The sequence below is a fragment of the Chiroxiphia lanceolata genome, chromosome 17 (genome assembly GCF_009829145.1).
Source record: "Chiroxiphia lanceolata isolate bChiLan1 chromosome 17, bChiLan1.pri, whole genome shotgun sequence".
NCBI lineage: Eukaryota > Metazoa > Chordata > Aves > Passeriformes > Pipridae > Chiroxiphia > Chiroxiphia lanceolata.
The window spans coordinates 3,491,933-3,507,193 of NC_045653.1; the positions used below are offsets into that span (position 1 = coordinate 3,491,933).

General features: G+C 43.1%; 1 protein-coding gene across 13 annotated transcripts in view; it reads left to right on the plus strand.

Moving 5' to 3' along the window:
• The window catches only part of PTPRT (protein tyrosine phosphatase receptor type T), a 448,309-nt gene that overhangs the window by 365,629 nt on the left and 67,419 nt on the right, over nucleotides 1–15,261 (plus strand). For 9 of the 13 annotated variants that reach the window (XM_032704671.1, XM_032704672.1, XM_032704675.1 and 6 more), the window contains exons 14-15: nucleotides 4,078–4,134; nucleotides 13,671–13,806. In XM_032704671.1, coding sequence (XP_032560562.1) covers nucleotides 4,078–4,134; nucleotides 13,671–13,806 — 193 coding nt within the window. The remainder of the gene's footprint in view (nucleotides 1–4,077; nucleotides 4,135–13,670; nucleotides 13,807–15,261) is intronic. The other 4 variants (XM_032704676.1, XM_032704681.1, XM_032704683.1 and 1 more) reach the window with 1 other exon arrangement.

Below are 15,261 nucleotides of genomic sequence, written 5' to 3' on the forward strand. Positions count from 1 at the left end.
TTGCTTATTTTCATTGTGGTTGGCTCAGAATAGCCCAAACTGGCCCAAACTGAGCAAACCCAAGACAAATAGCCCCAGGCTGGTTCACGGGGTGTAGCTCTTGAGGGAGCAACAGTGACAATGTCTGAGTTCCTTCTTGGAGCTCACAGTTGCTTTTAACAACTCCTGTGAAGATTTCAGAATCACCCCAGGGGCTACTTTGCCAGAAAATATGTCAGAAACCAATTTACTTGTAACACAGAGGAATAGCTGTAAAAAGATCTCCCCCAACACATTTTGCAGTCTCAAAATGAGCTGTAAGGAAATGCTGGAGTAATTGCCATGGGCTCTGCTACAAGTGACTCTCCAGTTCCAAAATACAGGGTTGCCAGCTTGTGCTCTTGCTGCCTTGCTGGAATGTCAGACACCTGCATTGCTGCCTGTGGAGGCTTTTGACAGTTCACCAAAATTGGCAGGTACCCAGAAATCCTTTGAGGTACCATCCCGTTTTTTCCATTCCTTTCACTCCTTGTGGCAGAGGTTGATGACTTCAAGGCGCTTTCTGCTGATCCCTTCTGCACCTGCACTTGCAGAGGAGTTGGGAGGGCTCAAAGAAGCCCCATCTATCATTCTGTTGGATAGCAGAAAAGGGTTTTTTCCATCTTCCTATGGAGACATGCCAGGCTGTCCCTGGAAGCTGTGCCCTGGGGTGGCAGGTGCAGCTGCTTTCCCTGCTGAAACCTGATACACAAACTGGTGGGGCTGTAAGAAGTTGTGTCACCACTGAAACACAAGGAGGATGAGCCATTTCTCCCCTTTCTCCTTCTCATCTGTGGCTCTGGTGCTCCCCATATCCTCTTGTTCCTTTCCTTTTTAAAAGTTCCCTGTAAAATCTTTATTTAATTCATTCTCTGGGTTACAAACATTCTATGTGTCTCAGTCTATGTGTCTCCTTTCTCTCAGTTTTTCCAGCTGGTAGTGATGTGACCATTTCAAATACCTGATTTTGGCTTTCTGGTGGTAGAAAGGGCAAGAGCAGGACTGAGTAAGACAAGAATGGGTGAAATGTGGCTCCACAAGGTTTTACAAAAGCATGATTAGAAGCCTCCTCATGAGATCAGAGATACTGGATTAATTAATTTTTGGAAACCTGTAGTTCTTCCTGTTTCAGTCATTTATTTTTCTGGAGCTGGTGGAAGAATGGTGTCATGCTGTCAGGAAAGATATTTGCTCTGTGACTATTCAAAGGGAAATAAAAAATTACATAGCTTGGAAAATCCCATTCTGGGTTTTTAGTTTGCACTGTCTGATTTGGGTACCTCAGAAAAGTGTCACAAAGGTGTTTGACCTTCCATTGACTTCTGCAAACTGATTTAATTTTCATTAACCTGTTAGGTCACCAGGAGTAGTCAATAAGCCACCCTCCTTCTGTTGTTTCTGAATGCTGTATCTTTTTTTAAAAATGATCTCTTGCTAATATTAATTTAATGAGAGATACAAAAGAGATGGGTAGAGCCTGAGGATGTCTAGAGCCACTGCTTTTTGGTGATATTATTCTTGAGGATTTTTCTTTGTTGACATGAATGGAAAAGGACAAGAAATGATGGTAGTTCTAGTGTTCATTGTCGCTGTCTCAATTCATATCACTTTTGATTTATGGGCAGATATCTTATTCCTGTACGTGGAGTGCAGAAATCTCTGTGGAAATGCCTTTTCTTTTCCTCTTGTCCTCGCTCTGAATTGCAATGCTGTGATTCTCAGGGCCTGACCATTAGCATGGACACTGGAATATCCAGCTGGGGCTGATTTTATGCAGTTTGAGCTCTTCAGGGGTGCAGTGCTGGTTGCAGCTCACAAATGAATTTGTGGTGTTGGTAAGACAGCAGTCCCTGCCATTGCTGGCACCTGGGCAGTGTCAGCTGCTGAGCAATAGCTGAACAATGTGGTTCAGAGCTTTCCCATAGTTTCAGATTTCCCTGTGTCAGGAGGCTGAATTCCCACCATACATTAACTCCATATGAACAGAAGGACTCAGGCACTGCCCATCCCGGCCCCTGAAAGAGGGGGGTTGTATCTGCCCTCTCTCTGCTGTGTGGCAGTGCACAGACACCCTCAAAACGGTAATTACCTGGTGTCCTGATCAAAGGCTGATATCTGGGATGTTCTAGATGCCCTACTGTGTCTGTGCTGTCTTCTGGCTGCTCATTATATTGATTATCCTTAATGGCATTGCCCTGTATTCACCTTTATTTGCATTGCTGTCTTGCTGAGGATACAATGAGCAAACCTGTAGTCTGCCTTGAACAAAACCAATAGAGCTGCTAGTGAGGATACCACTGTGGTGTCTCTGTAGGAATCTGGAAAAAAAACCACCCTTTTTGGAGTCAGGATTAATCATGGCATTGACAGCTCTTAAAAGCTCTGCTTTGAGTTGGAACCAGAGAAAAAAGCATATTTTGTTTTGATGCAAGAAAATAAATACATACTGCTGGTGCCAGACTAAATGCTCATTTGGGATTAGGCCTAATTTTTCCATTCCTAGACTCTTGACACTGCAGCAGCTCCATTAACACTAGTGAAATGAGTCCTGATTTACACCAGTGACAGGAAGATTAGGATCCAGACGTGTTTAAGCAAGGCAAGTACTCTCTTGAAGTGCTGGATTAACAAGGGCACTAAACGTGAGTGTGGGAGTAATTAGGCAGTGAGATGTGTTAGGCATGTGTTACTGGGGGATTATAACACATCTTGGGTGTTGCTGCAAGGCACCTGTTCAGAAGCTGAGTCGCTTTAATTACTGGAGAGACACACGAGGCTGTTCCGCTGCCGCTCCTCCAGCAGCCTGGGAGCCAATTTGCTTTGTGTGTCCCATTGCCTCAACACCAAGGAAATGAAAGCAGAGAACTCTTTAAAAGAGAGTTTTAGTCCATTACAGAAAGTTTTGGAGGTTTCCCAGTTTTCTCTTTTAGCAAGAAATAGGCCATTTGGATCGACCCCTTTGCAGTTCAGCCCAGCTCCACGCAGGAGCTGCTTCCCAGCTCTCTGGGGCTTCACTCTCTGCATGGTTCCCTGTGTGCTGCTTCTGGTTAGATGAATGTGGTTCTTGTGGTAGCAAGAAAAAGCTCTCAAATCTTTCTGTTTGGGGTTCTGAAATGTCAGGAGGTGGGGGCAGTGTCAGCGTTTCAGAGCACCAGGTCATGGCATCCCTCAAAGCAGAGCTGGTAGCTCCTCGACGGGGTCAGCACGTGTTTAAAAGACGTGGGGCAGCACATCTGTGAGCTCATTTCCTTCCATCCAGTGCTCCCATACAGGAGCTGGCTGATGCCTGTGGGAAGGGCTGGTGGCAGGGACTCCTTGCCAGCCTTTGCTGTGGTGCCATTTGAAGATCCATCAGAAAGCTCCCTGCGTTTGTCCAGTCTGTGCAGCCCATCCCACGTTTTGCCAGCATGTTTGAAATCCACAAACATTATTAACCTTTTGTATCTACGTGTGTATTTATTTTCAGATTCGTTGCTCTCAGATTTCTTGCCACTTCCCTCCTCACATGGGCTACTCCTCTTTTTTTTAACTTACTGCAGTAATGTCATCTTTCACAGCATTAGTCACTTCGATACATCTCATTAGCATAAAACACTCTTTAAAAATAAGTTTCTAATTAAACCCCAGTTTACCAGCTCTCTGCCATACAGTTTTCATTCAGACAGTTTATTTATTGGTTTTGCCATTTGGTTTCCTTGATAGCATTTGTTTTAATATGTCCCATTCTTTCTGAATTAACTGACTTGTTCTCCTTGTCTTAAAGCAACATATTTATATTGACAATTTATTAGAGAAAATTGTAACCTCTTACCAAGAGAGAGTGATTACCTCTTGTATTCTTAAAGTGCATTAAATTAATTTCACAGTGTAATTGAAACCAAGGCAGAGGGCTCATTAATGGTTCCTTATCTCCTGATACTCATTTCTTCTTTCTTTAAAATGTGAGTTCTTGCAAATGAAAGAATGGAACTATAATAATCATTATGAGGTACATTTTTATTTTTTTCCCTTTTTTTTTTTCTGTGCATGCTGCCTGGGAACCATTTTGCTCGTTTTTAGCAGTAATAGGTAGACAAGAGGTGACCACGCGAAACCCGCCCAGCCTCTTGAGCACAGGTGATTATCAGTTCAGGAGAAGGAAAACTGGTCAACCTTCCAGAGGTCTGAGCAGCTTCATGACTTCTTGTTTCATATTTGTTTTGCATGGGAAAATACTTTTATAATTGCTCCAATACAGTGTAAAAGGGGGACAGTCCTTATATGTCGCTCCTTCAGCTCCGAGGGGGATGTTGGCTTGTGCTGAGGGTCAGCTGGGGGGGCTCAAACCACTTAAATCTTCACAGGAGCACTTGAGTGTGGTGGAAGAGCCCCACAGATCCCCCTCTGCAGAGGTTGAATATCTCCCTGGGTGTGCATGGAGCTGAGCTGCATCTTCAGTTAAAGCAGCTCCAGAATTCACTGGGGCTGATCTCACTTATTCTTCGACAGCTGAGTGCTGCTGTTGAAGGAATATGGCAGGAAAATGAAAGCTTGGTTCTGGAAGCCCTCTGTGTAGAAACTGCTGCTGGAGTCAGAGATGCTGCAGGACTGAGCCTCAGCAGTAAAGTTGCTCACAGATCCCAAGTGGGGATGTTTGGAGCTTCTCAAGGGTTTTGTGGTTTCATTGGGTCGAACCCAGAGGTCTGTGTGTCACCAGCTTGCCCCATCATGTGTAACACTGGGGCCAGTACCATTAAATTTGAATGTGTAGAGAAAATTTAAATATAGAGAGGAAATCCCATCAGCTTGTGGAAATAGTTTTCTCTCCTTTGGCCTAATGTGCACAGAATGACTGACTGGGGTGTGGCAACGTTACATGTGATTAATGGGAAAGGGAGGGGAAAGGAGGGGATGGTTTTTCAGTTTTGAGATGGATTACATTTCTGTAGGAATGTTCCTGTTCTTCTCCCAGTGCTTCATGATTATTCCTGTCCAGTTATGGCTTCCTCACCCAACAGTTTTTTTCAACTACACATCAGGACAGCTGTGATGATACAGGGGCAGAAAAGTGCTGGGATCACTGGGAAGTTCAAATGGTTTTAAGATGGAAGAAAAGGTCCTGATTTTTGATAGCACTGGAAGAAGGAAACTTCCTGAGATAGTCTTGAGATCTCATTTAAGAATTTGGGTCTAAAATGTCCAGGAAAATCTTGGGGCAGGGGGAGACTGCAAGAAATCAGTGGAAAATGAGGAGGAAAAATGTTCCTGCTGTTCACACATGGTTTTGCTGCATATGAGAACTGTTCCTTTAATAGCTCCTGGTCCCTCAAATTCATTGAAGAGGCTTCTTTTGTTTTCTGAAATACAGTCTGGGTTTGTAGACAGATAATGTATTTTTTAAACAGATCTAATCCCACTTCAAATCTGTTTGTTATTGCATTTTGTCTTCTAATACACTGGAATGTTATTCCTTTGACAGGTTTATTCTGTTTTGTGCTATTTATTTCAGAGGGGTTTATCACACTTTTTGAGTTGAATGCATGAAAATGTTCAATTGTTTTTTCCCCTGAACGAATCTTTGCCTTCTAAAAGTTATTTTTTTAGCACAAGTTTTGTGTATCACCATACACAGCTGTTAATAAAAGACACACTTATGTTGCTCTTACTGAAAAATATACTTCACTGAGAGATAAATCAAAATTCCTGGCACGTAGATACCAAATCAACCCAGTGAGCATCTTTATTTTCACCAAATTTAGTGGTAAGACTTACTTAGAGGGATTTAAAATGTCACCTTTAGGGGCTTCCTTTTCCCAGGAAGATTTAAATTAGTGCAGAACATGCTCTAGAGCTGGATGAGGCCACAGTGAACTGAATTTGGTAACTCCAGCCCAGTTTCTAGAGAACATTTTCTACTCCAGAGCTCTGCTGCACTGCCAGACCCTAATCTTGGTCTCCTCAATTAAAATAAGCAGCTGGAGAGAAGGGGAGAAGAGGCAGAGTGTTTAAGGTAAAATTTGGGATAGTTTAGCAACAGGAGACTGTGCAAACATCAACTCTGTAATTCAGAGCATCCAATCCTGGGACACACTGGATATATTCAGAAAAAGAAGAGATTTTTTGAAAAAGCAGAATCAAATGTATTATTGCTGTGTGAGCCAAGTCCTCCAGGAATCAAAGCAGGCAAAGATTTACTTGGAGATTCTTGTCCCACTCCAGCACCCACCTGGTGGGAAAGGATGTTGGTGGCTCTACATGGCTGAGGCTGGTTGGCTCTACACTTATTTTTGCTTCCAAATAAACTGGTAGCCAGGCAAAGAGGGGAAAATGAAAAAAAAAATAAAATGGTAGTTGGACATTAAAGCCACAAGTGAAGGTAAATCAGAAAGGATTTGAGGGTTGTTTATTTAGTTTTAACGCAGGGAGCAATAGATGTTTATTCACTTGTGAAATTTAGGGGCATTTTTTCGTCTCTCCTGCTTGAAGGTTTGCAGGAAGAACTGTCTGAATGTGCCCTGAAGCCTCTTCTGCACAAGGGCTGAGAGATGGGGCAGGGGAGGGGGAAGCAGGAGGAGGGCTGTCACATTTTGGACAGCAGTGTTGCATGTTCCTGACCTTCACACACTTAGACCATTTGGGTGATCAATATTTGGTCTCCATTTCTTGATATCTGGAGATCCTTTCTGAGGTGTGTCAGCCACTGGTCAGGTACTGTGGATCACTCAAAATGGTTTTCATAAACAGATTATCATTGTCAGAGTCCTTTAACAGCATTTCCAAAGGCATCACAAACCCAAGGCTATTACAAATACATTATACCTCTATTTCCTTAAATAGATTTCCAAACGAGCCAGTGTTCACAAATAGGGTTAATATTAATGCATGAGCTTCTGAGCTTCTTCCAGGAGCTGGACATTTAAAAACTACATGGTGATATTAGGATCTGTGACAACATCACGAGAGAGGCAGGTGTGACAGAGACTGCTTTGTAGTATTGCTGTAGAGGAAAAAAAAAAAAAAAAATCTTCATTCCAGGCATGCCTGAAAGTGCTGCTTCCACTTGGCAGAGTGCAGGAGGTTCCAGTGTTTCATGCAGCACACGTAGAGTGTGTGTACAGACTCCCTGACACACTGCCCAGCTGACTCCTGCTTGCTGGGAGAGGCTCAGAGCCCTCCTTTGCATGCTGCTCACTCAGCCCAGGGGTGAAGCCTCACCAGGCATGGGTTTTGTAGGTTTTTGTAGGCCACTGTGGTACTTGGAACACCTTTGACCAGTCAGGCTCAAAAGGTGATTTTATTTCAGTGTTCGTTTCCCACCCACCCATTGACTTTGCTCACTGGTTTTGCAGCTTCTGCAGCTGGTGTGGGTGTGGATTTTGAATGATAATCATGATGAGATCAGGGTAACTTCTTGCAGGGGACTGACTGATGCAAAGGTTAATTAGTTTTTGTTAATAGGGTGTGATGAGTGTGTTATATGCCCACAGCATTGTGCACTGTGAAGTTTTCACGTGTATCAGTCAAAAGATTGATCTGCCCCATGTCTGTTTTGGACCACACAAAAATTAAGTCACATCTGTCAATTTGAACTTGTGATAAGGGGAATTTTGCTTGCTTTCCATTTTTATAATATTGAGCTGGTTTCTAAATAACTCTGCAAAACTGGGGAGTTAAAATGGGAACCTGCTCTCACCCCCGAACCATCCCATCACTTGTTGTCATCACAGCAGCTGCTCTTTAGCTGAGCTCTTCTTTCAAGCAAATGTAATAACCCTTCTCATTCCTGGGGACCATATATCTGCCTTTAGCACAAATTAAGTGCTTCTGTAGGAGGAGAAAAGAAAAGCCTTTGTGGTGGATTTGCCTGGAATCTCCAGAATCAATTATTCTCTTAGTGCTATTTTTTAATTCTCATCCAGTTTAATAATGCTGATCTTGATCCCTCGCTGTGTATTTACCTTCATCCTCCCACAGATTCAACCTGTAAGCTTGAAAATCCCTCATACAAATTCTGTTCTGTCTTTCTCTCCTGGTCTGCTTTGTTTTGCTGCTCTCTCTGCTTAGAATATGGTTGAAAGCTTTTGCCTCTCATCATTCTTTCCCCTCTTTTTGACCTTTGTTGAAGAAATGAGTATGTCTCTTTGTAGTCTTAAGCCTGTGCTGTTTGCAGTCTTCAATAACTGGAGGAGGCAAATTGGTGTAGTGATGTTACATGTAGTGATACTCTTTGTGGTGTTCATTTTTTTTAATGAATTACAACAAAGAAAAAACCAAAGTGGAACGTGGCTTTCAGATTTGCTGAGCTGTTTCATTGTGGGCTTATGATGTACAGAAGCATTGGCTTTGTGCACAGTTTTTTAGCCCCAGTGCAATGCTGGAAGTTTTATACTGGTCAGCTGATGCCCAGGGCTGGTCCTTGGTATTCCAGATTAGGATATAAAATGGTGCTTTCCCACCTTTATCTCAGTGTTAATCATTCTTGGAGGTCTGGCCTCATGTCTGCATGTCAGACTGTGCTCCACAGGTATAGATATTATCAGGCTCTGAAAACACATTTCTATGTGCAGAAATGCTTGAATCATTTGTAGGCCACTCACATAGAAAGCACCATAAAAAAATAAATAAAGGAAATCATGTTTACAAGTGATTTGAGAATAGCTGTCTTTTGAATATAAGCCTCTAGGTCTATTAGGAGATTTTGCATTCAGTGTGCAGCCTGGCCATTATGTGCTGCAAAGAAATCATTCTGATTGAACAGCTCATTTTAATGACTGTGAACCCAATATTTTTCATTAATTTTTCTGGGTTAAATAATGCTTTGAAGTGATTTTTTCTGATTGGTTTCTGTTCCACGAGTGGATTTCTGTCTGAAGAGGCTGTGTTCTTAGGTGTCACAAATTTGAAACCAAACCTCATCTGTGCCAGACTTGTCCCCTTGTTGGGTCTTTCCTGGACCTGGAGGCTGAACCAATGCTTGTGTTGCTTCTCTCACTTTGTCCCTCCCTCCTTTACACTTGCACTGCCCTTTCCTTGACCCTGCTGTCCTTAGAGCCATTTTATTTGTTTCCCTTCTCCTGTTATGCTTTGGGATGCTCCTCTTTCCTACACAGGGACCCAGCTACCACTGACTGTGGTACCACTTCCATCACAGGACTTTGTTCTCTGTGCCTCACCACCTGGAAATCTTACACAAATACCTGACTTTTCCTCCTGCTTATGGCTCTTTTGAATCCTTTTCCCTGACAGTTACATTTTTCTAAATACAATTTTGTAATTGCTGCTTAAAGGCCGTTTCAAATTGCAGTTTGTGAAAGAGGTTTTACAGAAGAAACCTGTATTATCAGTCCTGCTTAGCTACATGCACTCAGTAATCATTCTTTCCTGGGTGTTTTTCAGAGTGCCACCTCCACAGAGAAGGTTGCTTTATATCTGGTGGCTTATTTTCAAATAATATATCCATGCATAAGTTGCTGGGAGAAAGATTGCCATGGTGTCTTTCCCTCAGCTGTTCTTCCCCGAGAGGGTGGTTGGCACTGCCCAGGCTCCCCAGGGCAGTGGGCACAGCTCCAAGGCTGCCAGAGCTCCAGGAGTGTTTGGACAATGCCCTCAGGCACATGATGAGATTCTTGGGGTGTCCTGTGCAAGACCAGTAGTTGGACTTGATGATCCTGATGGGTCCCTTCCATCTCAGCATATTTTATGATTCTGTGATTCCACAGCAGCAAGGCCAGATTAGAGCTTAATCAAAACCTTAATTAAACCATCAGTGCTTGATGATCCATAAACCTGACTTCTCCTGGGCTAATGAGCTGGATGACTCTGGGAAATAAACCATTTTCCCTGCTCTGCCCTCTTTGCTTCTCTGCAGCATCACCAGAACAGCATCTCCCATAAATGTGCTTCTCGTAACACCTTCTGTCTCACTGCAAGATGCTGGATCTGGGAACTTTGAAGAGACAAAGTAAATTGGGTTGCTAGGAAAGGACTAAAGTGTTGAAATAGCTCTGAATGACAAATGGAGAGCTGGGTGAACGCTGATGCCTGGGAAAGTCAGATTGGTGCTGCTGGCCAGGCTTCTGGGATGGTGCATTTTGTACAGCACAGAAATGTGTATCTCTGGAAGTAGTAGCCTGATGTAGTAGATAAGCACAGATAGGGAGTCAGGGGACCTACAGTTTTCACTTCTCTGGCACTGTCTTCTATCATTTGCCTTCCTTATTAAGAAATCAAGCTTAGGGCAGAAAATTGTCCTGCTTCATGTTGGTGCAGTGTAATGGGGTCCTGACCTGAGCAGGGGCTCTGGGTGCCACTGGAATACACAAACTAATAACAGTGCTGACCTGTTCTGTATCCTGTTATTCCAGTATCCAGCTTCTGTTACAAGGACCAATTTATTCCAGGAGATGTGGTGGAAGTAACGACTAGAAAATATGGTTATTGTTTATTTTCCTTGTTTTAATGTTGGCAGAATATAAACATTGTTTTTCATAAAGGAGAGGGTGGCCCCTCAAGTACAGCAGTGCAGAGTTTTCTAAGTGTATTTAAAGGTATTTGTATGAAATGGCCATCTGAGCAGTTTCTATGGGCTGCTGTGCTCAGAGGATTTCAGATCCTACGTCCCTATAAAGGAGAGAAAGAAAACTGAATTCTAAAGCAGCATTTCTGTCAGGAGCAGCAGAAGTCACCTCCTGCAAGGACAGGGACAGCTCACAGATGTCCTCCTACCAGGATAAAAATGTTCCTACCTACAGCTGGTGGTGGGAGCACGAGCAACCAGAGGAGACTGAGGCATCTGCAAGGAAAATATCCCAGAATGGCAGGAAAACGAGGGACTTCTGCAGCAGTTTCATTGCGAGGCTTTAAGGATCCCAGAGCCAGCAATTTGCTGACACTGTCATATCTTCAATTCCTAGGCACTATTAGCTGAGACAACTTACAAATGGTTGGACTAGTAGCCTAAAGGAATTGTTGGCCTTTGCCAAGACAGATAGAAAGAGTTGCACAGAAGATTCGAGTGAATCAGTCACTGCAGCGTGGAGGTGTCAGGACGGATAATGAGCCTTTATCCTCCTTCCAGGACTGCAGGAGCCTGCAATGGGATGAGAAATACCAGATAAAAATACACTGACCACACATTGCCTGTAGTAACAAGCAGCAGCCTGGCAAAATCCACCCAATCGAGTGGATTAGGGGATGGAGTTGACAGCACATTCTTGTTTTTTGTTTAACGTGGCTCACACTTCACGAGGGCATTCAGATGGTACAAAAATGAGGGGGGTCTGACTGCTCTTTGTGGTAGAAAACCATTCTCCAGCACCTGTTATTTTGGGTCATAGGAGTAACTGCAGCTCAAGTGAAGGACAATTTGGAGTGCTTCTGACTTTTCACTTCAAATAAATAGAGTTTTAGCCATTTTCAGGGAGAAATTGTACCTTTGTCGTTGACTTTGTTGTGTGATGGTGTCAGGATTGCCTGTGTGATGGTATAACTCTTGGATAGATTTGCTCCAGGACTGTAAGAGGTGTTGTCAAATAAAGGTGGTAATATGCAACTGAGAGGTTATTTTAGTTCCCTGCTCAGGAGTCCCATTAGGGCATTTCAGACGTGTGAGCACAGAAGTTACCAATGAACTCTTAACTAAAGGGGCAAATTGCTGAAGGCAGCAGAGCAGTAGAGTTGTCAGGGACAAAAAGCTGAAAATTATATGTGTGTTTCCAAGAGCCAGCATTTTTTTGCTTGGTAAATATTGGGTTTTGCTCTGGCAGAACAGATTACCAGCTTAGCTGTAGGAGGAAGGGAATCATTCTTCTATTGCTGCATGTGGTGAGTTTTCTTAATTTTGCATTTCTGGTGTCAGTGGGCTGTGTGTGCTCTTCAGGATACTGTGGGAGGAGAATATAACAGTTTGTTGAAGATAAGATCCTCATCCCTGGAAGTCCATCAGCTAAGGCCCTATTCAGAACATAGCAGAAAGCCTTAAATTGGTATTTTATGATTCTGTATCATATCCTATATCTATATCATCTATATCATTGTGCATCATAGAATCATAGAATGGTTTGGGGTGGAAGGGACCTTAAAGACCATCTCATTCCAACCCCCAAGATTTGATCATAGTGACCCTTGGGATTCATCCTTGCAAATAAAGATCTCTTAAAGCCTGTGCAGTTTAATGTGTGCCAGACAGGCAATAGAATAACCCAGTGAGGCTTTGTGCTGTCTCACCAACACATGAGCTTGGTTGAATATTATCTCCCCAAACAACTTCAGGAACAGAAGGGATTCAGATTTTCCTGAAGGTCACCAACACAGAATTATTAAAAGAGCAAAACATTGTGGTCTTCTGATGTCAGCCCTCTGTTTGCACCTTTCCTTACTGCATTTAAGCTGTAGAGGAAGACTTGGCTGACTCCCCCAGCAGAGGTGAAGCCCAAGATAAGAGTGTGATCTCCTGTAACATGAATTCATTTAACTTCCTTAACTGCCATGGTGATATTTTTAGGAGTAGTTAAGTATATCAGGAATATAATGAAGATAGGCTTATTTAGTCTTTAGAGTAGCCATGACTCAAATCTTGTGGGGCTTTCTAACTCAAGCTCAGTGGCTCAAGCTGTATCTGGAAAAATTCTGTGCAGCAAGTAGTGAAGTCAGCAGAGCCAGTAATGAGCACTATGGAAGCAGCAGCAGGGGAGAGGGCAACGTTCTGTGAGGTGCTGTTAGTGCAGGGAAAAAAGGCTCTCAAAATCAGATCACAGCAAGGAAGGAAAAGCAGAAATGCTGCGCAAATAACGTTCCTAAATATGTTTTATTTTTAGGTGTGTAGGCTTCACTCTTAGAAAAAAAAAAACAGAAAAATTTAAATAGAAATTATGTTGTCTTGCCTGGGCTGCAGGAGAAGTCACACCTGGAGATGATGTGTGAGGGTGGGGAGGCCCTGGCACAGGTTGCCCAGAGAAGCTGTGGCTGCCCCATCCCTGGAAGTGTCCAAGGCCAGGTTGGATGGAGCTCTGATCAACCTGGGCTAGGGGAAGATGTCCCTGCCCATGGCAGGGAGGTTGGAATGAGATGGTCTTAAAGGTCCCTTGCAACCCAAACCATTCTAGGATTCTGTGTTTATTCTAGGATTATGTGGAGGGTGCTCTGTGTGTTGGGATTAATGCTTGTTACATGTAGAACTGTAATTTTTATGTTCACCAAAATATGGGCCTCCAGTGCAGTGAGATATAGAGGTGTGTGCTGATTTTAGAGGGAAAAAAGTTTCTGCAAGTATTGTAATTGTATGTTACTGCAAACTTTTGCGTTCATTATCTTGATGAGTAAGGATTGCACCTCCACTCGAGATATTTGAGATTAAAATTACAGCTGCTACTCTCTTGTTTCTGGGTGTATGCTGAGTGCTTCTGAAGAGTAAATTCCCCATTACAGTATCATATAGTAAAATATTAGAATCATTTGCATTACACTGGGATTTTACACCCGATTACTGCTCTGAATTATCTGTCATTAGCTCTCATTAAAGGCAGATTTGATTAGATGGACAATTGCCTATTGCAATTTGATTGCAAATACATTGTTAGTCTTTCAAATGAATATTTAAAGTGGATCACTGCACGATTTCCCTACAAACTTCTTTTTTTTTTTATCTTCTCCTTCCTCTCCCTCCATCTTTTAAGGAGCTTCCACCCAGAATTCCAATGCAGTGGAACCAGAAAAACAGGTTGACAGCACAGTAAAAATGGCTGGAGTTATAGCTGGTCTCCTGATGTTTGTGATTATCCTCTTGGGAGCAATGCTTACCATCAAGAGAAGGTAAGTTTCTGCTTTGCTTCCGTCTTGGACCTGTTGGTTACAGTGTTGTTGTTTCAAAAAGAAGAATAAATAAAGGGAGATCAAACATTCCTTTTGTGTTACAGAGGGCAGCAGTTAATACTTATTTATGCAACATTAACACTTAAGAGGTTGTAGTCCCAGAGGAAATGCTTGTTCTGGGAGATATTACATGAGTAACAGAGGAATGGTTGTTACTGCAAAGAGTTAATGGTCATTAGTTGATAATTAATGTGAAGGGATAACTCATGAAGTAGCATGTAGAAGTACAAAGTAATAAATGGAGCACCTCTCATAATAGGAAAGGTTGAGAGAATTGGGATTGTTGAGCCTGGAGAAGAGAAAGCTTTGGGGTGATCTAATTGTGGCCTTCTAGTACCCAAAGGGAGCTACAAGAAAGATGAAAAACGACTATTTACAAGGGCCTGGAGTGACAGGACAAGGGGGAATGGCTTCACACTGACAGAGAGTAAGTTTAGGTTGGATATTAGGAAGAAATTCTTCCCTGTGAGGGTGGGGAGGCCCTGACACAGGTTACCCAGAGAACCTGTGGATGCCTCACCCCACCCAGTTTTCCAACACTTGGTTCTCCTGATGTTTTGTCTGCCATAACTGTTACAACACAAGTTATCTCACAGATAACAGAGACAAAGCCAGAACCAAAAATAGTCACAATGCAGAGTGAGTTCTAGAGGTTGGAGACTGAGGACCCACTTGCTCTATACAGAAGTTCCCAGGCTCGTGCTGACCTGAGGCAGTGCACATGTTTTTCTGGGGAACTGGCCTGGTCCCTGAAGCAGCAATATTTGGTGGATTTGGGTGTGATGTCCCATGGACAGAACTTTGCCAGAGGCTCTGTAAACTTAGGCACCTTTCTTCAGTATTAAAAGAAAGGAGGTGAGTGGGTGTATTAGAAATCTAAATTCTCCATTTTTGATTTCTAGAGCTGAAAAAATCATATTTCCCTGTGTTGTTTCCACCCCCCAGTGCAAACAGGCAAAATCCCTGCAGTCTGTATCTCTCTTGGCCAGTTTGCTGTCCTTGGCAAGGTTACCCACTGGAACCCACACTAAGAAATAAACTGGCTCACTGACTTTAAAATCTTTTCCCATTTAGAAGCTCTGACAGTGCAGGAGGAGGTTTTGGAGGCTGTCTCACACCTCCAGCACCACTCCCAGACCTGCTGAGCCCACAGGTTCTGGGGCTGCCCTGGATGGGCAGCAGCAGTCACGTCCAATTGAGGCTTGGAGCTGCATATGGACAAGTGTTCCCTGAAGATGAACTTAAGCCTGTCAGGCTCATTTAAGTTGTAAACTAATGTGGATTGGGACCAGCTTTTATAAAAGGAGAAGCTGATTTGGACCACAAATTGATTGGAACTTTTAGAGGTGCAGAGCTGAAAGTTTGTGCTCTTCTGAGAGAAGAGTTTAACAACAA